General features: G+C 36.0%; 3 protein-coding genes and 1 pseudogene across 4 annotated transcripts; 3 read left to right on the top strand and 1 right to left on the bottom strand.

Moving 5' to 3' along the window:
• The first annotated feature begins 649 nt into the window (after positions 1-649).
• Positions 650-3,346, top strand: GAUT9 (galacturonosyltransferase 9). Its single transcript, XM_059596252.2, has 3 exons — positions 650-1,119; positions 1,382-2,620; positions 2,789-3,346. The coding sequence occupies exons 1-3, from the start codon at positions 949-951 to the stop codon at positions 3,062-3,064; spliced, it is 1,686 nt and encodes a 561-aa protein (XP_059452235.1). The 5' UTR covers positions 650-948; the 3' UTR covers positions 3,065-3,346.
• A 1,477-nt stretch (positions 3,347-4,823) lies between these two features.
• On the top strand, positions 4,824-6,861 carry LOC132182131 (receptor-like protein kinase FERONIA pseudogene; annotated as a pseudogene).
• A 2,065-nt stretch (positions 6,862-8,926) lies between these two features.
• LOC132180380 (6-phosphogluconate dehydrogenase family protein) lies at positions 8,927-11,928 on the top strand. Of its 2 annotated transcripts, none has more exons than XM_059593181.2 (2): positions 8,927-9,122; positions 10,124-11,928. In XM_059593181.2, the coding sequence occupies exon 2, from the start codon at positions 10,152-10,154 to the stop codon at positions 11,613-11,615; it is 1,464 nt and encodes a 487-aa protein (XP_059449164.2). In that variant the 5' UTR covers positions 8,927-9,122; positions 10,124-10,151; the 3' UTR covers positions 11,616-11,928. The 2 variants fall into 2 exon arrangements, with proteins under 2 accessions (XP_059449164.2, XP_059449163.2); XM_059593180.2 differs by having other exon boundaries at positions 8,928-9,122; positions 10,144-11,928.
• Positions 11,929-13,979: 2,051 nt separating this feature from the next.
• LOC148585989 (uncharacterized) lies at positions 13,980-14,455 on the bottom strand. Its single transcript, XM_088516657.1, has one exon. It carries the CDS (start codon positions 14,382-14,384, stop codon positions 13,980-13,982), a length of 405 nt encoding a protein of 134 aa, XP_088372783.1. The 5' UTR covers positions 14,385-14,455.
• Positions 14,456-24,245: the final 9,790 nt, after the last annotated feature.

Raw genomic sequence — 24,245 nt, 5'->3', positions numbered from 1 at the left:
AACTAGTTATTCAATGAATCTAACTAGGGTTTTCAAACCCAAAATGGTAACATTCAATGAGTTAAATGCATAAGCTAAATGTTAAAGTGGCACCCTTAAAGAATATATTTCTTGAACAAAGTATTCAATACTACACTACATGTCTACACTTTTGTCCCACTTCTATTTTACTGTCACATTAACGTAGTAAAAACCTATTCATAAGTTAAACATTTGGGTTTTGTGGAAAGACTTTTCAATATATCATTCTTCTTGTATATGAATCTTCTCCTCTTTCTTTTCCTTTTATGGATGACTAGGCGCTTAAAGTATATCATTAATATTAGGTTCTGATATGAATGTTGGCGTGTCAATTGAAGTACATGTGACGTATGACATCATTAATTTTGATGAAAAAAGTTCAAAAAACAACAAAAAGACCTATTTAAAATTGAACAAAACTTATGGATCATGTTATTAAAATTATAAATTCAATAACTAAATTCAATTCAAAAAAAATTTACTTCACCCATTGAGTATATACGTGCGAAAGCGTGTCTTGGTATTCCATCCACGGTTTTGTCGGATCAGATGGGATCCACATTGGGTTGACCTGGCAAGATCTACGACGGTGGACCGTAGTACAGCACCAAAGCTCACACTCGCAGATCGAGAAAGCAACTACTAAAGTTAATCCATTTTACTCGAAGCTCCCAAGGTCTCATCATCCCCGACTTTCGGAATTCTTTACACACCAATCACCCATCTCCAGGCATTCACTCTAAAATTCACACAAATTTAGATCTTCTTCTTCCTCTTTCGTATTTGTTTGTGAATTGTGGTTCTGTTCAGCACCTTTTCTTCCTGTTCCGGATCTCACTAAGAGATTTTGATTGAAGCTTCTGTTAGACTCACCGTAAAGGATATCATTCTGATTGAAGCTCAAATTAAGGAGAGATCTTGGATCCAATGGCGGTCGCAGTCCGAGGAAGCCGGGGCGGAGGGTCGGGTCTCGGTGGATTCAGTCTACGGAGCTTCTTCTCGTACCGGGTCTTCGTCTCCGCCATGTTCTCCCTCCTCTTCATCGCCACGCTCTCCGTCCTCCTCACCACCAACCCATCCACCTCTCACCACGATTCTGTAAGTCACTCCCTTTCCATTTTTTCTCTTTCGTTTTTTTTGTTTTTTTGTTTTTGTTTTTTTCTCTGTTGAGAGCGATACCCATGTGATAGTTTTCACAGTTAAACGAACCAACTTAAAAGTTTTCTCAATTAAGCAAAACCCAGATAGCGATTTCATAATTGAGCAAAACCCTGGCAACCATTTTGCAATTAGACAAGACCCAGATAACAATTTTGGGTTTAGACAAGGCCCACATTGACAATGTGACTGTTGGATGCAGACCCTACCGACTACTGGGAATGCGTATGTGCATCGAACGTTTTTGGCTTTGAAATCCGACCCTCTTAAAACGAGATTGGATTTGATATATAAGCAAGCGAGTGATCACGTTACGCTTGTGAATGCATATGCGGCATATGCGAGGAAGCTTAAGCTTGAGATTTCTAGGCAAATGAGGATGTTTGATGATCTGGCACGGAATTTCTCGGATCTTCAGATGAAGCCCACTTACCGGGCATCGTTGTTCGATTCAGAGGGTCCGGTGGATGAGGATGTTTTGAGACAGTTTGAGAAGGAGGTGAAGGATAAAGTTAAGATTGCACGATTGATGATTGCAGAGGCGAAAGAGAATTATGATAATCAGTTGAAGATTCAGAAACTGAAGGACACGATCTTTGCGGTTAATGAGTTGCTTATTAAGGCAAAGAAGAATGGGGCATTTGCAAGCTTGATTTCTGCCAAGTCAATTCCGAAGAGCTTGCATTGTTTGGCAATGAGGCTTGTAGAGGAAAGGATTTCTCATCCTGAGAAATATAGGGATGAGGACCCTAAGCCAGAGTTTGAGGATCCGAGTTTGTATCATTATGCCATATTTTCAGATAATGTGATTGCGGTATCTGTGGTAGTGAGATCTGTGGTAAAAAATGCACAGGAGCCTTGGAAACATGTTTTCCACGTAGTTACAGATAGGATGAATCTTGCAGCAATGAAGGTTTGGTTTAAGATGAGGCCAGTGGAAGGAGGTGCCCACGTAGAGGTGAAGGCAGTAGAGGATTATACTTTCTTGAATTCTTCATACGTGCCAGTATTAAGGCAACTGGAGTCAGCAAAGTTGCAAAATTTTTACTTCCAGAACCAGGCAGAGAATGCTACGAAAGATGCACATAACATGAAGTTTAGGAACCCAAAGTACTTGTCAATGTTGAATCACCTTCGCTTCTATTTGCCAGAGATGTACCCTAAATTGCACAAAATCCTATTTTTGGACGACGATGTTGTGGTTCAGAAAGACTTAACAGGGTTATGGAAGATTGATTTGGATGGGAAAGTGAATGGAGCTGTTGAGACCTGCTTTGGGTCTTTCCACCGCTATGCCCAGTACTTGAATTTCTCACATCCTCTAATTAGGGAGAGATTCAATCCTAAGGCTTGTGCTTGGGCTTATGGAATGAACATATTTGATCTTGATGCTTGGAGGCGTGAGAAATGCACGGAACGGTATCATTACTGGCAGAACTTGGTATTCAAATTTACTTCTCTGTGTCTTGTCATTAATTTAGTTCTGTTTGATTTAGCATGTCTTAACTCTATCTCCCTGTTTTTATTCAATAATCACTTCAACAAATTAGTTGTAGGGTTGTAATGTTAGTAGAATGGCTGAGTCAATGTTCTGTCTATGTTTTCCCAGAATGAAGAACGTGCCTTATGGAAGTTGGGTACTCTTCCGCCTGGCCTGATCACCTTCTACTCAACAACAAAGTCAGTGGACAAATCCTGGCACGTGCTAGGGCTTGGCTACAATCCCAGCATTGGCATGGATGAGATCAACAATGCTGCAGTCATTCATTACAATGGCAACATGAAACCTTGGCTCGACATTGCTATGAACCAGTATAAGAATCTCTGGACCAAATATGTGGACAATGATATGGAGTTTGTGCAGATGTGCAATTTTGGCCTCTAACTGCATGCCGTGGCTGCTCTGTCGTCGATCAGGTAACACGGCCAATGAGTTCCAGCCGATGTCCATAGTGGGTTATCTTATTCATCTGGGTTATCGTATCCTGTATCAGCTGTAACCTTCAGAGTGAAGCATTTTTTTCATTCTGTGGTGGAAATGCTATCTACTATTTTTGGGTTTTTGAGCTTTTGTTAGTTGTAAGCTATCAAGCATGAGTTCTTATGAACCAGTTTGGGTTTTGTACACGGAGAAACGATTCTTTTAATTAAAATTCTTTTACCAATCGTTTTGATACTCAAAAGCATGGCTGTATGTGATAAGAAGAATCTGCATGATATTAACACTTCCAAATTTTCAGATAACTGCTTGCTATCTCTTGTTCTTTGTCTAAATATGGCTCTCATTTTATTGCCTGGCTGGAAACATCCATTTGAAATACAGTGTAGCTACTTTGACATTTTAACACGGATTGAATATTGTATTTGAGAAAAGAATAGGGTTGAAATGATGTCTTGGTGGGTTTGGCACGGTCTTGATCAACTGATGACACAATTAAAGAAGTGGATTTAGAGGAAGGCAAAATCAACACTTAACTCAAATTTAGAATGATATTGCTTCGGATTCTAGGTGGTGGGAGGACGTTGCCAAGTAAGATTACAGCCCGACAGTTCTCTTCTCTTCTTTTAGTTAAAGTGTTTTTTCTTATATACTTTTTGTGTAACTAGAGTGTCTTACACTTTTAATGATATATCTATTACTAAATGAAGTTAAGATCGTACACCCAAGCTTGGAAACTTCAAATATAGCCACAAGTTGATACTTTTTCAAGTATTTAGGAGATGTGTATCCTTGTACAGCTTCTGATAAGTTTACCATAATCACGCCATGTTGTATATTGAATTTTTTTTATTTAGTAAAGACTGATTCAAAGATTTGTTGAGACTATCACATTAACATTATAAAATAATTACAATATAAAAATGTAATTTTCAGCATTACTATATTCTTCCTTTAATCGCAACATTTAGGAAATCTACCCATAGAATTTTTATGCGCATCAGATACACGGGTCGCCAAATAATAAAAGTCGCTGCAAAACATTGAAAAACAAAATATGGCTTGACCAAACAGTATTGTATATTCTTTCTTATATATAATGGTATACAAGTATACAACGTTACCGACACTTGAAAGGGAAAAATATACGAAGTAGAATAAAACAAAATATAGAGAATCTCAGGTATACAAGAAAATATCGATCAGGTGTCGACACGAATGGGAATGAAGTTGCAATAAGACAACGGACAGCTGGGAGATTTGCCTTAACAAGGTAAGAAGTGAGCTGCTCGTTGGTGGACGACTTGTGCGTCACGTAGCATGGACAGCTGGGAGATTTGCTAGCTGGTGGCGATGAATCTTTGGTACATCGATCTGGAGACCATTCTTCCGGGAAGGAGAGAAACTGAGGTTGATTGGGTGCTGAGGTGAGGGAGTTTATGGCTAGAATTGTTGTCAAGGAGTCCCCTTCAATGATGAGAGGGCAGACAGAGCGTAATGAGAGGATCCCATGGAATCCAGATAAGCTTCCTTGACTTCATTGAGCTTAACAAACACACCAAGTTGACCCGAGGTCGCGTACGCGTGGCGGTGAATGAAGACCCCGCCTTTCTAATTTGCTCCAGCTTTTATATATACACATTGAGACCAAACCGTCATCTTTCCACATAAAGAAAGGTTAATTAATTTGCCAACATCTTCAACCATGCACGCGCTTGTGCTCTACCTGCCTTTGTTCCATCTCCTTCCCTACATCGTCGGGGCTTCCACCAAAAACCCACAGCCTTACACTACTCCAACTGACTATATTTTACTCAACTGTGGTTCAACCTCCAACTCAACCTCAATCGATGGACGGATTTGGGAGGATGATGATGATGATAATTCCAAATTCTCTTCCTCCAACACGCAAAACGCATCATTAGCATCCACAGACGACCCATATGTGACCGGAGTTCCGTACATGACCGCTCGCATTTTTTACTCCAAATCCACCTACTCTTTCACCGTCTCCACCGGCCCAAAGTTTATCCGCCTCTACTTCCATCCAGCCACATATGCCGGCCTCGATAAAACCACTTCCTACTTCTCTGTCACGTCCAATGGTTTCATGCTTTTAACCAATTTCAGTGCCTTTCTCACCGTTTCCGCAATGGGAACCTCCGTAGTCAGAAAGGAATTCGTCATCAACGTGCAAAACAATCAAAGGCTCAACATAACTTTTATTCCCTTGCCAAACTCTTATGCCTTCATCAACGGTATCGAAGTCGTTTCTATGCCAAACAATCTGAACCGATCAGACAGGAGTCTTGCCGGGCTCAACCGGGAACCGGACCCGGTTCCAATTGCCTCGTCAATCAAAACCCAAGTTCAACCATTGACCAAGTCAAAATATAATCGGAAGACAACAATTGCAATAATCAGTGGTGCAATTTTCGCCGTCGCTGTAGCACTCTCTATTCTTGGTTTACTAGTGGCTTTCCGGCTGATCGGTAAAAGAGTCAAGGACGTGGGGTCCACCGGTATTGCTTCATGGTGGGGTCTACTTCCTTGCACTGGGACCAAGTTAACCAAGGCGCAGGGCTCATCATCTCTCCATTCCGAATTTTGTTGGAAATTTTCGTTTGCTGAAATCAGAACAGCCACTAACGACTTTGACGATGCTCTCATTCTTGGTGTTGGGGGCTTCGGTAACGTGTACAAAGGGTTCATTAGCGGTGGGGTGAACCCGGTCGCGATCAAGCGGTTGAACCCAGGGTCAAACCAGGGGGCTCACGAGTTCCACGCCGAGATCAAGATGCTCTCCCAGCTTCGTTACCTCAATCTCGTTTCTCTGATCGGATATTGTAACGATGACGATGAGATGATTCTTGTCTATGAATATATGGCACACGGGACTCTTCGTGATCATTTGTACAACACAGATAATCCTCCTCTCCCGTGGAAGCTACGCCTTGAGATATGTATCGGTGCGGCGCGAGCTTTGAATTACCTTCACACGGACGCGAAGCAAACGGTCATTCATCGTGATGTGAAGACAACAAATATCTTATTGAATGAGAAATGGGTGGCCAAACTGTCCGATTTTGGATTGTCCAAAATAGGCCCCTTTGGCTCCCATGTCAGCACTGTAGTTAAGGGCAGTTTTGGGTATTTGGACCCGGAATATTACCGACGTCAACAACTGACTGAGAAGTCTGATGTGTACTCATTCGGTGTGGTTTTGTGTGAAGTATTGTGTGCAAGGCCACCCATAATACATGATATTGCAGAGACAGCAATGGGCCTAGCGAGGTGGGTGCAAAAAGGCTATCGCAATGGAGAGGTTGAGCAGATGGTTGATCCATTTTTAAAAGGTAAAATAGGGAAACGGTGCTTGAAGAAATTTGTTGAGATCGCAGTGAGTTGTTTGCTTGACAACGGAATCGAACGGCCATCAATGAATGAAGTGTTGTGGGGCCTTGAGTTCGCATTGCAATTGCAAGAGAGTGTAGACAAAGATGTAAGGCTTGCTGTGGTTGAAGCTGACGCATTAATGGATGATGAGAAAGCTCTCTTCCCCATCTCCACACTTGATGGTAGTGATCATGACATGCTTAGTTGCAGCAGTGGACAAGTGTCAAGTACAAATAGCATCAGCTGGGTGACGATAATGAGCAACGAAGAGCAAAGTTTTGCAAGTAGCGGTCAGGATTCAAGCAAACTGAGAGTTCTCTCAGATTGTGAATCCTAACGGTCCGTGAAAAAAAACATGATAGCTGAATTTTTACTAGATCTTATTTGGAGACATATATTGCCGACTAGCTAGTACATGGGTTTGTAAGAAAGCCATTCTATTAATTCATTGAGTGTAGCAAGATGATAGTGGTGGTGCATGTGTTTGATTGAATCACTCTAAAGGCATAAAATTATGGGATTCTTTTTGAATTGGTTTTTGTCATAAACCAGTTCTTAAAATTAACCAATGGGGGGACAATATTAACTAATAGGGAGGATCTCTGTATTAAAACCCCATAATAATCGAGGTTTTAAGAACTCTTGAGGGGACGAGTGCCCTCCAAACTACAACGTACGTCCGCTCCTGAGCGGAGGTCACTAGTTCAAATTCATATCCCTCATTTTTCTCATGTAAAAAAAAAAAAAAACAGCTCTTAGCAAGGTAATAAGTCAGAAGATGAAGCAAGTATGAGTTTTCATTTGATAATTCTCTAATAAAGCTTCCATAGGATAGGACGCAATGTTTTGGTACAAGCTGCCAAAATGTTACCGGTATATGGTCATTAAGCAGAGCCGTGGCCACATAGCAATATCAAAATTAACTGTGAAACAACCAAAGGGAAGGGCAAGAATCCCTCCAAGCTTCACCACACAGATGTGAAGCTTTATTTGCATATCAAACAGACGTGCGATTGGCTGTTTAGAAATGTAAAATCCTTTGAAATATTGTCTAAAAATTAATTGGTGTTTACCGAGAGAAACCAAAATTTTTTATAGCATTCGAAATCACACCCCACAAAACATGTTCTAAAAACCATTCAAGTGAGCAGAATTGCATTGTTGTACCTCAACAATAACTTTGTTATTTCAAGGTCCCTTAGAGATCTAGACTCCTAATAACAACTCGCAACACAATAATAATCCTTCTTTGTTGATAAACATGATCACCACATGGTAGTTGCATACATGTTGAGATAACCTCTTATTGAGATCGATAACCTACTATATATATATATATATATATATATATAGATGACATAAGATAAGATAACCTACGAACATAGGATAACATAACCTCCGAGAGACCAACATAAGATAACTAGGACTCTTGATTGTCTTGGGATTAGCTAGGTACCACTGCATCAATAAATAGATGTAGTGATCCAAGATTTTAATGACACAAAATTTTCAAAAGATTCTCCCATGCGATCAACACTCTTAACGAAATTTATGCAATCTTCTTATTTTCTTTCATTATTATCATATAATGATGATTTTGCTCAAAAATACCTTTTGATTTAAAAACTTTATTTCTCAAACATAATCTTAAACATGGTCTAAATGTATATATTTTTCCCGTGAAGAATTTTCTAGAATAGAGGGCACGACAGCTGGATGACGTATTTGGCTGCATGGACTATAATTTGAAAAAAGATTTGTCTCCAATTCCGTCTCAACAACTTAAAAAGTCAAATAGTTGACTTGGAAATGCAGCCAGGCATCCGATTAATTGCATCATTAGAATAGATACAAATCTTGATAAAGATAATAAACAAATTAACGTTCAAAATTATAGCAAAACTTGTATTTATCTTTTATAATTGAATAAGCAAATTTACGTGTATTTAAATATAACTACATGCGTCTTTATCATACTAAGATGTTTTCCATGGTTGTCACATGCACTATTACTAAAATTTATTGAGTAAATGAAGTAGGAAATAATTACCCAATTATGACGTCACTCATAAATGAGTTTAATAATAACCATTATCATAACATTAACAATTTTTCAAAGTAAGTTACACCTATCTTGACCGAACAAATCCAAATTCAATTAAGTTGAAAAAGAAAATTTAATGGTTCAGATGGTGAAAAGAAAAAAAGAAAAAAGAAAAAAGAGAAACTGGGGATGCTCTAGAAACCTGATTTTGGGGGAAGTTGAGATATAATAAGACATTTAAAATTATTACGAAATTAAAATTTAATTTTAATTAATTTTAAATTTAATAATCATTTTAAAAATACGTCCTCTTTAAAATGATAAAAGAAAAACAAAAGTTATAGAGGATTACTCTCTCCCCACCTACCAAGAAGTGGACAATTTTGACCCGCTTGGGGGAGACGCACTATTATTGGCGGCCCAAATTGGTGGTAGTTGGTTGTGTACTACCTATTTAGTATTTAGTCTGGTATCTGGGATATCCAGATCGTTGATTTCCTTGGTTTTTGCCTATTTTCTCCGCATTTCAATTCAGTTTCGTCAGCCAGAGAAGAAAAGCTTCAGGTTTGGATCATTTGGCCTTCTGGGTTCTTATTAAACTTTTGTTTGGTATAATTTGATGCTCTGTTTTCTGAGTAGTTGTTAGGAAAAGATAGGTTTTCTGTTTCTGTGATTTGGATTAAATTTGCTGATATGGGTTTACATTTTTGCGTGTTGTTGATTGGTTTGCTGCTGCATGTTTGTACATTTGTGTCAATTGTGTATTGGATTTATGTGTTTGGGCAAGATCTTGCTGGTGAATCTGGTACGAATATAGCGTATAGTATGCAGTGAAAAGTTAGTGGATTTGTGTGTTCTCTTTGATGTGATCGATTAGTTTTTGAGAAATGTATGGTTTTATTCTTGATAATTGCATGGATACTTTTCTCCGTCTCTGTTTTTTAACGACTTTTGATTTTAAATCACCGATCCTTTCGTGACTACTGAGTTTGGATCTGCGGGTGTTGTTTGTCTTGTCAATTTTGTCAGATCCACTTGTGAATTTTGTTTTGGTCGGCCGAAATCTATGATAAATAATTAAAAGTTTGATCTTTTGCTTTCTGTTGAATCTAGTTCGAGATCAGGTATTTAACTAAGAGGAATTTGACTACGCAAATGAATCATCTTTGTTCTTTTGGGATTCATAATATGCTGGCTTGTTTTATTCTTACATGTGAATTTCTAGAGGAGTTTTGGGAGTTGTCATCTTCTTTAGTATTGAATATTGAGCCCAGCAGATATTAGTTTTCCTTTATCCCGATAGAACACTGAATTTGATATTACAAAGGAAAAAGAAAAGAAAAGAAAAAAAAAAAGCTGAGCTTGCTTTAATGATTATCAGCATGGTGGTTTGTGGTCTTTATTCAAAAGATTTCTATGTTGATTGCTCGTGTGATTTTATCGAGTTTTATTCTTCTGTAACACTGCTAATTTAAAGCTTTCATCAAAGCATCCAACAATTTTTCTTCAAGGTTCTTGGATTACTTTTCTTTTTCAATCACAATTTTTGGCTTTTGTCTCACTAGCAACTCCAACTGGTGGGCAGGTAAAAGTATGGCTGCACCCTCCAAGCCTACAAGAATAGGCCTTGCTGGTCTAGCTGTCATGGGCCAAAATCTGGCCCTCAACATTGCTGAGAAAGGCTTTCCGATTTCTGTATACAATCGAACTACCTCAAAAGTCGATGAGACTGTTGAACGAGCTAAAAGGGAGGGAGATCTTCCTGTATTTGGTTTTCATGATGCTGAATCTTTTGTGCACTCAGTTCAGAAACCTCGTGTCATTATTATGCTTGTTAAGGCCGGGGCACCAGTTGACCAAACCATAAAGACCCTCTCTGCTTACATGGAGAAGGGTGATTGTATAATTGATGGTGGTAATGAGTGGTATGAGAACACTGAGAGGAGAGAGAAAGCCATGGCTGAATTGGGTTTACTCTACCTTGGAATGGGTGTTTCAGGTGGTGAGGAGGGTGCTCGACATGGACCCTCTTTGATGCCTGGAGGGTCAGTTGAGGCTTACAAATACATTGAAGACATTCTTCTTAAAGTGGCAGCTCAAGTGGACAGTGGCCCCTGTGTGACTTACATTGGCGAAGGTGGGTCTGGTAATTTTGTAAAGATGGTTCATAATGGTATTGAATATGGTGATATGCAGCTGATTGCAGAGGCTTATGATGTATTGAAATCTGTTGGAAAATTGTCAAATGAGGAACTTCACAGTGTTTTTTCAGAATGGAACAAAGGGGAACTTCTGAGTTTCCTGATTGAAATTACTGCAGATATATTTGGAATTAAGGATGACAAGGGTGACGGTTATTTGGTTGACAAGGTTCTGGACAAAACTGGCATGAAGGGTACTGGTAAATGGACTGTGCAGCAAGCTGCTGACCTATCGGTTGCAGCTCCCACAATTGCATCTTCCTTGGATGCAAGGTTCCTCAGTGGGTTAAAGGAGGAAAGAGTCGAAGCTGCCAAAGTCTTCCAATCAGGTGGCTTTGGTGATATCTTGACCGACCAAGCTGTGGACAAGAAGAAGTTGATCGATGATGTAAGGCAAGCGCTTTATGCATCCAAGATATGTAGTTATGCACAGGGGATGAATTTGATCCGTGCAAAGAGTGCTGAGAAGGGGTGGGGCTTGAAGTTGGGGGAATTGGCTAGGATTTGGAAGGGGGGTTGCATCATCCGAGCTATTTTCCTGGACAGAATTAAAAAGGCATATGATAGGAACGCTGATCTTGCAAACCTTCTTGTGGATCCAGAGTTTGCAAAGGAAATCATTGAGAGGCAGTCTGCCTGGCGAAGAGTTGTCTGCCTTGCTATCAACTCGGGTATTAGCACCCCGGGTATGTCCTCCAGTCTCGCATATTTTGACACTTACAGAAGATCAAGATTGCCAGCCAATCTCGTCCAAGCTCAAAGAGACTATTTTGGTGCTCATACATATGAAAGGACTGATGTTGAGGGAGCTTTCCATACTGAATGGTTCAAGCTTGCCAAACAGTCTAAGATTTAAGTTTTGGTTATTTCTTCTGAGTCAGAACTCAAAAAGTTCATAATAATTTCTGCTCGGGACTCTGCTGAGCAGAGCTGACACCACCTCTAGTTGGTGAAATTTATCTCTGTTGTCCTGTTTAATCACTTTTATGTTTGTTTATGTTGTTTGTTGCGTTGTGGCAGATCCTGCTGCTGTTTCCATGTTTTCCTGATGATCCAATTTATGGCCCCCTTTTCTTGTTTAAGACATCTTTCACTGTCGGGGCAAAATACTCAGTTTACATTCAATGTTTGAACGTGAAATATCATAATGAGTATCTTTATTTACATCATTTGGTGCTATTCTTTTGTTGCTGCATCTTCTTCTTTCTCCTGAACTAGTTATATTGCACAACCTGTTGATACCTCGTTGTTACTAAAGATTCCTCGCACATATTCCACCAAGGGGGTGTTCAGTTGTCATGTGCTAGACCGTTGCCTACCAAGCAAGTCAGTGAAAGGCACTGGATATTGGATATGTGCAGTCTACATCTCCATGAGATCATTACTAGTGATGGCCTAAACTGATATGCTATCTTGCCTACACTCCTGGTACCATTGGAATAGCCGTTGCTTAAAATCTGGCGCAGTAACAACTGTAGTTGAGGAGCAATTTATCTTCAACAACGAAGTGAAGGGCCCTTTTCCTTGCCGAGCTCGCGAATTTTGCAGCTGTTCCCGCTAAGCCGAAGCCCCTCCTTTGAATTTGTAAGCCTCATACTTCACCTTACGGTCTTTGGAAATACAAATTTATTCAAAGAATCTCTCATCCGCCTCACCCGATCAAAGAAATCTTCGTTGTGAAAATGTATGTTAAACGGGGAAAGATTGATCTTCATCTGGTAATTGTTGACTCCCTACCAACGTAGTTTTTGTGCATTCCATGTCCTCCGCATGCGCACACCTTTGTAGATCGAGCACCACCATAAGCGTCCCTACCAATATAGGAGAGAGATTTTGGTTCCTTGAAGTGATATTCGTGAAATTTTTCTTTCCTTTGTATATGCTGATGTCGCATTCTCTTCTGCACGGGAGTGCAAACGATCGATTCGGTAAGCTCCTAGGACACTTGGTTACATCCTCCATATGGATGGGGTAGCAATCGTTCGTCTTGGCAATGGCTCCAGAGGCATTTGGTCACACCCCTATCCAAACAGGAGTGCGACCGGTCCTCTCATGCCATACTCCCAAAAGGCTCGTTCAGGGATGCGAACGAGCTAGCCTTTCTGCCTTGCCCCAGGGCTATACCCCTTACCACTAATTTGAAACTAAAGTGAATATAAGAAATCCTTAAATCCAAACCTCTAATTCTTCTCTTACAGCAGCATGTCCAAGGTATTTTTTATTTTATTTTTTCCTTTTGGTTAGCTGAATGATTTTCTCTTATGTTCAGTCGTTTCTTCTTCTCTTATTGTCCGTCTGACGTCAAACGTGGGCTAGTGCTTTTTTTCTTTTTAGCTATATATATGTTGGAGCAGAATGTCATGTCTTGCTTTCAAGTATTGCTAGCTTTAATGATTTTAACTATAATGTCCAGCATGGACTTGGTAGTTGCCTTGCTGTTGCCCTAGCTTGCAACCCATTTCTTTGCAGGATTTGGTTATATACCCAGCTAGCTAGCTACCCAATTATGTTCTGTCACTCCAAATGCTTTTGCTGCTTCTAATAGTTGGCATTTGTCTTTCTATCTTTATATTTTCCTCTTTCCAGCACAACACACACTGTTGGTTCCTGGCTTAATATACCTACATACACACAAACAGACACACACACACACATGGATGCACAATGCAGCATTATTGCAAACTTTTCCACACAGAATTACCATTTTCTTGTGGATTGATACCAATATTAATTTCTTCACCTTAATCCCAACACAAACCACACTTATGTCTCTATTTAGGTTCATTTTTCTTTCCTTTTTTCAAACTCAACATATATACACGTACGTACACAGCTTGGTTTCTTTTGGTAAATTCTTTCCTGCTAATCAACAGTTCAGATTCCATTTACTGTTAACAAAAAAAAAAAAAGGTGTTTTCTTCATGAGATACTTGAATGGAATCTGAACTGTTTTGCTGCTAAATTTACCTTTTTATCTTCTTCATGCGACAATTATTACTGTTGGTCAACATTTCCAACGCCAACCAAAATTGTCCGCTGTTGCCTGCTGATTTGTGCGTGTTCTCTCGTGATCATGATTGATGAAAAAAAACTAAAACAAAAAAATTCACAGCAATATGAATATTATCCATTGTTGAAGGAGATCTGGAAATTAAGTAACATACATTGTTGTCAGTAAAACTAATATATAGCAGCATGTTGATGAAGGAACACCGAAGTTTCATTTTTTTCTTGGACTATTTTCAACCCTTTTCTTCTCCTGTTTGTTTCCATTCTTGCGTAAAGAAAACTTGTTCACGTTATTACTTTTATCTTGCTTAGAACCAGATGTGCCATGGCCGCCGCTACCTTGACCGCGAGAATGTGTATGAAGATGATGATGACGATGACTTGAGCAGCCAGATGAAGCATCAGAAGCCAAGGAATCATCGCTGTCATCATCGTCATTTTTCTTCACATAGTTTTGTTTCCTGATGCGGCGTCGTTTATCATCATCATCACTCTTTTGATCATCGTCACTGCATTCAACATCTTCTTCTTCCACGGGAGAGGCAATGTAGGTTGTCCAGCCTGACTCACTGCTGCTGCTTCCTTCTGCACCCAAAGGGTGTTTGGAGGACGCCATTGTTGACAGAAGAAAGAGGTGGAATAATTGACGTGGTTGATAAGGAACGATAGAGGAGAAAGATACCCAGAGAGAAAGCTAGAGGGAGAGATGATGATCAGCTAGTACCATCACATTTTGAACAATGATTCTGCCTAAAACCAGTATATAAGGTGAGCTAGAATTTACCCATTTTGGGTAAATGGTAGATGGGTTTTCTGTCTTTTGTTCAAAAAATAAAAAGAAAAGTTTTATGTCTGGAGATATTAGGGTTCGTTTCACAATGCTTTTTAGATATATAATGCTCTTTTTTTCTTTTTTTTGTTTGAGATGTGACAAAAATAAAAATAATTTTAAGTATTTTATGTTTTAATTTTATTAATGCCTTTTATTTTCCACTGAAAGTCGAAAAGTGATCCTAAAATAACATTGTCAAAGGATTCCAAAATAATTTTTACTTTGTCATTATCATCTAAAATTAAAAACTGGTTTTTAATGCACAACGGCCACACCCCTAGGTGGTTTGGGGTGGCCCGCAGGCCACTCCTAACCCCCTGGGGGTGGTCGCAAGCCACCCATAGGGGCGGGAGGTAGTCAAGGGTGGCAGCCCCACCACATGCCACCCTTTCAATTTTTTTTTATTTTTTTATTTTTTAGATTTAAATTTTAAAATTAAATTAATAAAAAATTAATATTTTAAAGTGAGGTGAAATGGTGCATTTTGTTTGGGATGACCGATGTTAAAAAATTGAGAAATATATAACGGTGTGAATTTATTTGCATTTTTGATTAGCCCAAAGAGTAAAAATTCGAGGAAAAAAAAAAAATTTGTAGAGTTTTTAGTTTTTGAGCATTGACTCATGGATTTCTAAGATATTTACCCTTATTTTTGTAATCTTTAGATGAGGGGAAAGAGAGAGAAGGAAGAGAGAAATGACTAGAAGAGAAACAAGATGAGGAAATAGCAAATAATTTGGATGAAGGGTATGCCACTATGCCGGAGAGGTAAGAGCATTTCCATCAATACAAGATAAAATAACTAGTAAAAAAGTGCAAATTCATTTTAGCTACTACTTTTCACCTTTCCAAATTCTTTATTATACTGTCTATTTTATTTAAATGGATAAAAAGAGGAGAAAGATGAGAGATGAGGGAGAAAATAAAAATAAAAATCTTAAGTGCTTTTTCAAAACTTTTGCCCTAAAGAGTGATCGAGTAGATTGTACAAGTGGAGGGTCTGTAAACCCATATCCCTAAAAATGTAGTAGCAGAAGAGCCTATCGGCTTCCTATTTATGTTTCAGAGTTTTAATACTGTGCTTGTCCTTGGCATAGATCAGCTTTTAATTTCCCCAGGAGCTTGCAGGGAACCAACTGGGATCTGGGTGTTCTAATCTTCTATATTAAATTATTGATTAGATGAGGTTACCAAATCCCTTTTTTCTTTTTCTTCTCTCATTGTGTGCTGCTTTCTTGTCTCCTTAAAGCACTCCCATTGGCCAGTCAAAAAGGTTATTTTGGCTAATTTTAAAACCCCAAAAAAAAAAAAAAATCAAATAACCCATAATGGATTAGGTAAAAAAATTGTAAAATGAATATTTTATTGGATTAGTCAAAATAAAAAATAAAAATTGTAAATGTAGCGGCACTATTCAGAATCATTTTATTTTCTTTTACTATTTCTCTCTCTGCATTTCTTTTTTCCAAAAAATTGAAAAATAAAATCTTTAAGACAACTACAATCCTTATAAAAAATACAAATTTAAATGATATAACTTTAAAAAAAAAAAAAAAAAATCGGATGTATGGTACATGTCTTTTAAAACTCATTAGCTAAATTAAATTAGATAAAGTAAATTTTGATTAGTCATTTTGCATAAAAATATACATAAACTACTGTGAATGAATGCTTAGTTGAAGAGAAGTATTTTTTTCATGGCATGTTGAGTAAAAATATGAGAGGCCCTTCACAATAGACAGATCAAATACACAAATTTATTTGTTCGCTTAACAAGATATGACACTTATAAATTGATTGACCCTATATACAGGATTCTCCTCGTTATCCCAATAAAAAATAAATAAAAAAAAAAAAAACCCAGAAACCTGGCTTCATTGCCCTAGCTAGTAGCATCACAGTCATATGATATATAGGGATGCTGGATGCATATTGCTGATATATATATATATGGTTGGTTTGAAAACGATGATGATTTTCGTGTCCAAATTTAGTTTTGAATCCGGTTTCAAATTTGGTTCCCATATCTCAACAGACAGACCCTTTTCTAATCTCATTTTTGCGTGTGTTGAACTACTACATGCAAGAACATGAACATGAACATGAACAACAAAAATGCCAGGAGTTTCTTAAAGTTCATTGAAAAGTTCATCTTCTTGCATGTCTTTTCGTTGTTCACTTGTTCATATATATATATATATATATATATATATATATATATGGGTGAAGATAAATAGTACGCCGGCAAATTTTTTTTTTTTTTATTAAAATATTAAAAAAAAATGTTGCTGCCTTGCGTGCTTAGCACGCGACGTGCACGGCTATATATATATGTTTCACGCGTTTCACAGAATAATCACTAGATCTCCTTTTGATGCAAACATCACATATCTTTGACTCGATCCTGGCCAAGTGATCGATCTCATACAACATAAAATTAAAAAAAAAAAACAATAATCATCATCAAACAAAAAAACATGTCTGTCCACAGCATGGTTTGGGTTGTTTCCCACTTAGGCTAGGCTTAAGTAAAGCATTTCATACTAGAGCTTCCCTCATATTCCTTCGCCTAATCATTTTGGCTATATTTTTGGACCTGCTAAAAACAAACAATAGAGAAAATAGGGTATCTTTTGGAGATTACATCTCTCGAGTCTTTTGATTTGATTGGCGTTGTCGGTGGGTTTGCATGTAACAAATAATATTATTTTAGCAGTTTTTATTACTGTTGCAGTAATATTTTACGTTTTCAGCATACATATATTCATATGTTAATTAGTTTCTTATTGATTTATGTCAATTTTTATGAACTGTCATATTGACTTTTGTTTTTGGCAAGTTGATCTTCAAAACTAATTAAAGAGCAACAGTAAAAAAAATTAAAATAAAAAATGTGCCTGGCCCCTTAATTAATTGTTTTTGCACCCGCGACAATCATTACAAAAAGCGACTATGGAAATTAAGCATGTGTTGTGTCATCACCAAATCGTCAAAGAGTAATTATCTTCCCAATTGAATGAAACTCTTAGCTAGGATTAATATATATTCAGGGCCGGCTCAGGCCCTAGCGCCCCCAATTTATTAAGGCGTAAAAAAAAATTTTTGAGTTAAAAAAAAAAAAAAAAATTATTTTGGAACAAAAAAAAATTGAAGGCCTCAATTTAATAAGACCCTAATTAATAAGCCCACTATAACTTTTAAAAATAATTAAAAAAGGAAAAAGCATTAAAGCCTTATACATCATTACGCCAATTCCCTAGAGCTCCTAACGCTACAGTACACGCCTAACGCTACAATACCCTAACGCTACAGTACGCCTACCTCATTCATTCATCCTCTTGGCCTCTTTCTATAAATTTTTTGTTTTTGATGAGAAAATATAAACGTTAGAAGTAAAATATTACCATTTATTTTCTATTTATTATTTAGCCATCTAGGGAAAGCCAAAAGCCAAAAATATAAACTGCTGTCAACTATGGGCATTTTAAATATCAGTCTATATATTTGCCATTTTACCTCTCCTCTTTGCTTGCTCTTTTCTGAGTTTTTCTTCTCTGCCTATCTCATCATTTTCTCTTCCTCTCCGACTCTGAGTGACTAAGTCTCTTGTCTTATCTCCAAGAACTGCTTCATAATTCATTTGCCAAATCAGGTTTTATTGTTCTATTTTTGTCATTTATTTTCTTATAGTCATTTATTTTTTTTGATAAATCGTGTTTGTTTAATTTGTTAGTATTTTTAATTAAACATGTCTACTAGAAAATATGCATCTGGATATGAAAAACTTAAAAAAGAAAAGAAAAAGAAAAGTAGACAAATTGATTGAATCTCAAAGAGGAGCCTAAATAAATTTGTTATTAGCAATAAACAAAATATTGAGGATAATTTAGGTGAAAAACTCATAAATGAACAAGAAACTCATAAAAAAGAATTAGAAGATAATGAAAATATTATTGATGTATCTAAATTTATTGCTACAAATATTTATGACTCTGGCCAATGGAAAAATATTGATGCAAAAATAAGGGATTTGTTAGTAGAAAATGGTCCAATAAGATACAATACTATATATTTTCCTAAAGATGAGAACTCTAGGCATTTTTCTAATACATATTATATACGAAAATTATCAAATGGGGAGCAACATAATAGAAAATGGCTAGTCTATTCAAAAGATGTAGATAGAGTATTTTGTTTTTGTTGCAAGTTGTTCAATTCAAAACCTAATAGAATGCAACTAGTTAATGAAGGGACTAATGACTGGAAAAATCTTAGTGCTAAGCTAAAAAGTCATGAAACAACCAATGAACATATTACTAACATGAATGATTGGATTGATTTAGAAATAAGATTGTTAAAAAATAAAACAATTGATAAAAATGTCCAAGAACAAATTAATAAAGAGAAAGATTATTCGAAAAGAGTATTATTGAGAATTATTGCTGTAGTAAAGAATCTTAGTAAGAATAATTTGGCATTTAGAGGACAAAATGAAAAGATTTACCAAGAAAATAATGGAAAAAGATATTAGAAAATCTTAAATATAAAAACTTTATCAGAAATTTTGCATCTCAAAAAGCGAGTAGAAGAATTTATATATATATATATATATATATAAATTAAAAAAAAATTTAATTTAGGCCCAATTAAAAAAAAAAATTTAGGCTCAATTTCAAAGTTTTGCCTAAGGCCCCAAAATATGTTGAGCCGGCCCTGTATATATTAATCCTTATTTTAATTAACCACGAAAACCATATATATATAGATATATATATATATACACATTGTAAATCTTGACTTGAAAACGGAAGCGGGAAGTAAATTGGTGCAGCTAACCTGTCGTACACTTCTATGACAGTCGACAACAACCATAGTATAGTATATATTATTACTAGAAGATTCGGATGAAATTCTGCTGTGTGCAAACCAGTACACCAAAAGCTTCGGAGCTGATGATAGGTAGGGAAAAGTTAAGCCTTAATTAATTGATTTTATACTGAGTTTGTCTAATCTAGTACTCATACTATAAATGGGCTCCTACCAAAATTATAACAATTCATTACACTTCTGTGTCAATGTACACGGTAGCCTACTCTATACATGGTGGTTTTCACTTTGAATATGATTACTTTTGTGGCGGCTTCACTTAAGCATCAAGTAACCATTTTCATAAGCTGGCCTTAGAAATTAATGCTAAAAAGCCAAACAAATGAACCCATAAAAATTTTTAAATTGATGTGGCAAGGGTTTTTAAATTAAAAAAAATAGAATTCTCTCTCTCTTGTCTGCCACTCACGGTCTGCCACGTCAGTTTAAAAATTTTTCTAGGTTCATTTGTTCGGCTCCTTATCACTTTCTAGACCGTGGGGCTACTGTTTCAGAATTTATTATCATTTTTTAAAATATAGGGGGTATTTAAAAATATTTAACATAAAATCTTAACGGATGGAACATTACAAAAAATTGAAAGTTAAATACACTAAATTAAGAATTTTTTAAAAACTATAAGGAAATAATTACAAAAATCTATTAAGCGAAGTTTTTCCTAATAATATAGGAATAAACTCAAGTTCTTTGGTCCATATAGTAGCCAACAAGGACGGTTTCCTGTGTTTTTTTTTTTACCTGCCTAATATAAATGGGCCAAAGACAACTACCCAGTGCCCACTACTCATAACTACCCATTAATTAAACAACAGCTAGCGACGTCGTTGAGCGTTTTGGTTCCAGAGTGTCCTTCCAAACGACTGTGCTTTGGCCCCAGCTCCATATGCGAAACAACTGGCCGGCATTGGCATTTACCTCCAGTGTAGAGCCACGTGCGTGTGACACCTATCCCTGGCACACGTCAATCCAGTCCATGCCTGACGCGTGGCATGGGGCACATGACAAACAGTATGACACATTCGGGTAGGGGTGCAAAGGCGGGCGGTTTTTAACCGCCCGCTAACCGCTAACCGCTATAACCGTCAACCGCTTAACCGCCTAACCGTTTAACCGCATTAACCGCTAACCGCCTAACCGCCATAACCGCCTAGCGGTTAGCGGTTAGCGGTTATTGGGTCTACTAACCGTAACCGCTAACCGCTAACCGCCTTTTTATATAATATATTTTTATAATTATAATTATAAAAATATTTACACATATAACATAATCACTTGATCATTAAATCACAATTTTTTTAAAAAATAATTAAATCACAATTTGAGTATTAATATATTATCACTATAATTTATATGATTATATCATATAATCACTTGATCATTAAATCACAATTTTTTTTAAAAAAATAATTAAATCACAATTTGAGTATTAATATATTATCACTATAATTTATATGATTATATCACATGAGATTGATTATTAAATCATTTGATTATATAATAACAAATTATACATATATAATATGACATAACTCATAAGTATACTAATTCATACTAATACAACAATTAAATATCTAGAGACTTATTTCCAATGTATGTTATAAACCTATAAGTCTATATAAGTCTACATATGTATATGAATAATATAAATGTATAATATCAATAGTTAATCATATGATTCAATGACAATTCAAATACTTTATTCAAGACTTCAAGTGAATCATATTATTAATGTACAATGATGATATGATTCGTATAATATCAAATTAAGTAATTGACATTGGATTAAACAATGACCAATGTGTTACTTATAAACATAATTTAAGTATTAATGTATTATCATTATAATTTTAGTAATTTATATATTATCACTATAATTGATATGATTATATCACATGATGACTTGATCATTAAATCATATGATTATATAATAATAAATAATACATATATAATATGACATAACTCATAAGTCATAAATCTACAAGTTAATCATATGATTCATGTACAATGATAATCACAATTGATTCAATTGAATTAAACAATATGTTACTTATAACTACAAGTCTACAATTTAATTAAAGCATTATTAGATACTTTAGGAATTTAAGATTTAGGAGTTTAAACATTACCATTTACCATTAGATATTAAGTTCAATTCAAAGAAAAAAGATTATAAGTAAATATGATAAGAATTTAAATAATTAATCATATGAATCATATGATATAATTTAATGAGACTATATGATTATATAATATCAAATTAAGTAATTGACATTAGATTCAACAATGTGTTACTTATAATCACAATTGAAGTATTAATGTATTTTTTGAACATTTTTTAGAAAAAGAAATTTAACCATTTTTTGAAAGAAAAAAAAAAAGAAAATTAACAATTTTGAACAATTTTGAATTTTTTATATATATATATATATAATTGCTTATAGTTATATTATATGCATATTGAATAATATAAATGTATAAGATAAATATTTAATTATATGATCAAATTACAATTCCAATACTTAATCAATTATTCATGTACAATGACAATGACAATGACAATGTGATTCATATAATATCAAATTAAGTAATTGACATTGGATTAAACAATGTGTTACTTATAACTACAATTGAAGTATTTTTGTTTGTTTGTAAGTTTATAAGATCAACACTTAATCATATGATCCAATGACAATTCAAATATTTATAGCAATTGGGCCCAAGAAGATATTAAAAATACAAGAAAAAAAAATGAGGGTAAAAAAAAGCCCAAAAAGCCCAAAAAAAAAGCCCAATTTTAAAAAAGCGGTTAGCGGGCGGTTATCTATTTCACTAACCGCTAACCGGCCACTAACCGCTAGGCGGTTAGCGGTTGCGGTTAGTGAAATTTACTAACCGCTAGGGCGGTTACGGTTAGCGGTTATTGCCACTAACCGCTAACCGTAACCGCTTTTGCACCCCTACATTCGGGTAACCCGAACTTGACAACGTACATATGTTTTCATGTGCCAACAGCCAACTAAAATTTTTAAGGTTTATTGTATGTCTAATTAAAAGTTCCCATTAGCATCATTAGCAATAGAAGAATTGACACGTAATTCATAATTGTTAAAATGATTAAGAATGTTAATTTGATTGATAAGTTAGCTACTAGATGATAGAAATCATAGAATTATTGGGGATAAAATTCACTATGGGTCTTATTATCTTTCAACAACGTTCCTTAATTATTTCTTAAGGTTCTACATTATCTCAACTACATCACAATATCTCCTCACTATTTCAAATGATTTTTCAATCATCTGAAGGGAAAAGAAGGAAGCATTTACACAGATAAAATCCTATAAAAGTGAACTCAAGACATTCGTAAAAGGAATGGATCATCTTTTCTCAATACATTGCTAGCTCCGGCTATATTTTGATCCTATATACGACTGCTAACTTAAACATCGGAGCGTTTACGGGGTCTTTCCCGTAGACTTATTTGACGCTCTTATTATTTTGTAGGAGCCCGAAGATTGATATTAATAGACGTCTCGAAGAACGTAAAGATCACACCAATCAAAAACTATTGAGGAAAAAACGTGCATCAACAAGAATAATAATTTTAATTATACAAAATATTTAATTTCAATAAGAGATATAATGAAAAGATAATGTTCAAGATAAGTTATTACTTATTTCCAATAATAAGTTTAATAATTAATATTTTATGATATGTCCTTTTTATCAGACAAGTGTTTACGGCGTATGAACTATGAATTATATAGAGCGATTTCACAAATGGGCTGGGCCTCTTCCTAAATTGTGGGTTATTTCATTTATTAGAGAAATTGATCAATAAGTTATAAAGGCCTCCGATCCCCTGCTAATATTATTTCATGCATACAAAATTATTTGACAACGTTAATTATTCGGGGCTTGACCACGACGTACTACTAGATCTCCAAAATATTGTGCAAAGCGCCTTTCTATACGGGTCGGATAAAGCTTTAGCTTTTGCTTGTGAGTATAGTTTCAAAGAATTATTTTCACTCAAGAGATGTCGAACCTTAAATCTGACGTGTTTATTTTGTAGATTAACAAACCCTAAAATGATACAAGACTAAACAAGGATCAGCAGTTAAGCTCCCAAAAATCAGTTCTTATGTATATGTTGTAGTCTTGTAGACTCTATCTTTAACATTCTCTCTCCTCTCCTCTCAATAAAGAACAAAAGAAATCATTGAGAAATAATATGTAATAAAATAATGAATGTAAATAGCTGGTGAGAGAATTTATTGAGACCTAGCTAGCTAGCTTTTGACCATTATAGAGTACGTTGCCCTCCCCACAGTGTTCTTGCCGGAATATCCGGAGGATATATCTCTCCACAAGGGAGTTCGTGCAACAGCTAGTCCAAAATTATCATCACTAGTGTCTCCCATTACTCACAGTGCCAATGACTTTTTTCTACACCTTCAAAAAAAATAATAATAATAATAAAGAGGAGAACATTCTTCCGATCCATGGATCAACTCGACCATGGTTAGCCTATTTTACGTTTCCAAGCCGCCGCGTCCACTAACATATATAAATGATCGAACAACAAAAGGCAACTTTTTAGTGGGAAAAACAAATGCATATATAGGGAGCCAATGAAGCAGCTTTGCCCCCAGAGAAAAGAAGGGCCAATTCAGAAATAATAATAAAAAAAAGAAAATGGTGCTCACATGCCTAACTAGCTGCCTTGGCTATCGTCCAATCAGTATTTTTGCTCTG

The sequence above is a fragment of the Corylus avellana genome, chromosome 5 (assembly GCF_965113065.1).
Source record: "Corylus avellana chromosome 5, dhCorAvel1.hap1.2, whole genome shotgun sequence".
Classification (NCBI taxonomy): domain Eukaryota; kingdom Viridiplantae; phylum Streptophyta; class Magnoliopsida; order Fagales; family Betulaceae; genus Corylus; species Corylus avellana.
The sequence above is the reverse complement of the archived record's forward strand: the minus strand, read 5'-3'. Positions and strand labels throughout refer to the sequence as shown.

What these genes read in the sequence shown, in the direction of transcription:
- LOC132180380 (XM_059593181.2), top strand. Translation starts at nt 10,152, where the DNA reads ATGGCTGCACCCTCCAAGCCTACAAGAATAGGCCTTGCTGGTCTAGCT.
- GAUT9 (XM_059596252.2), top strand. Translation starts at nt 949, where the DNA reads ATGGCGGTCGCAGTCCGAGGAAGCCGGGGCGGAGGGTCGGGTCTCGGT. An exon ending in CCACCTCTCACCACGATTCT is followed by an intron (nt 1,120 to 1,381) that starts GTAAGTCACTCC and finishes TGTTGGATGCAG; the next exon opens with ACCCTACCGACTACTGGGAA. An exon ending in ATCATTACTGGCAGAACTTG is followed by an intron (nt 2,621 to 2,788) that starts GTATTCAAATTT and finishes ATGTTTTCCCAG; the next exon opens with AATGAAGAACGTGCCTTATG.
- LOC148585989 (XM_088516657.1), bottom strand. Translation starts at nt 14,384, where the DNA reads ATGGCGTCCTCCAAACACCCTTTGGGTGCAGAAGGAAGCAGCAGCAGT.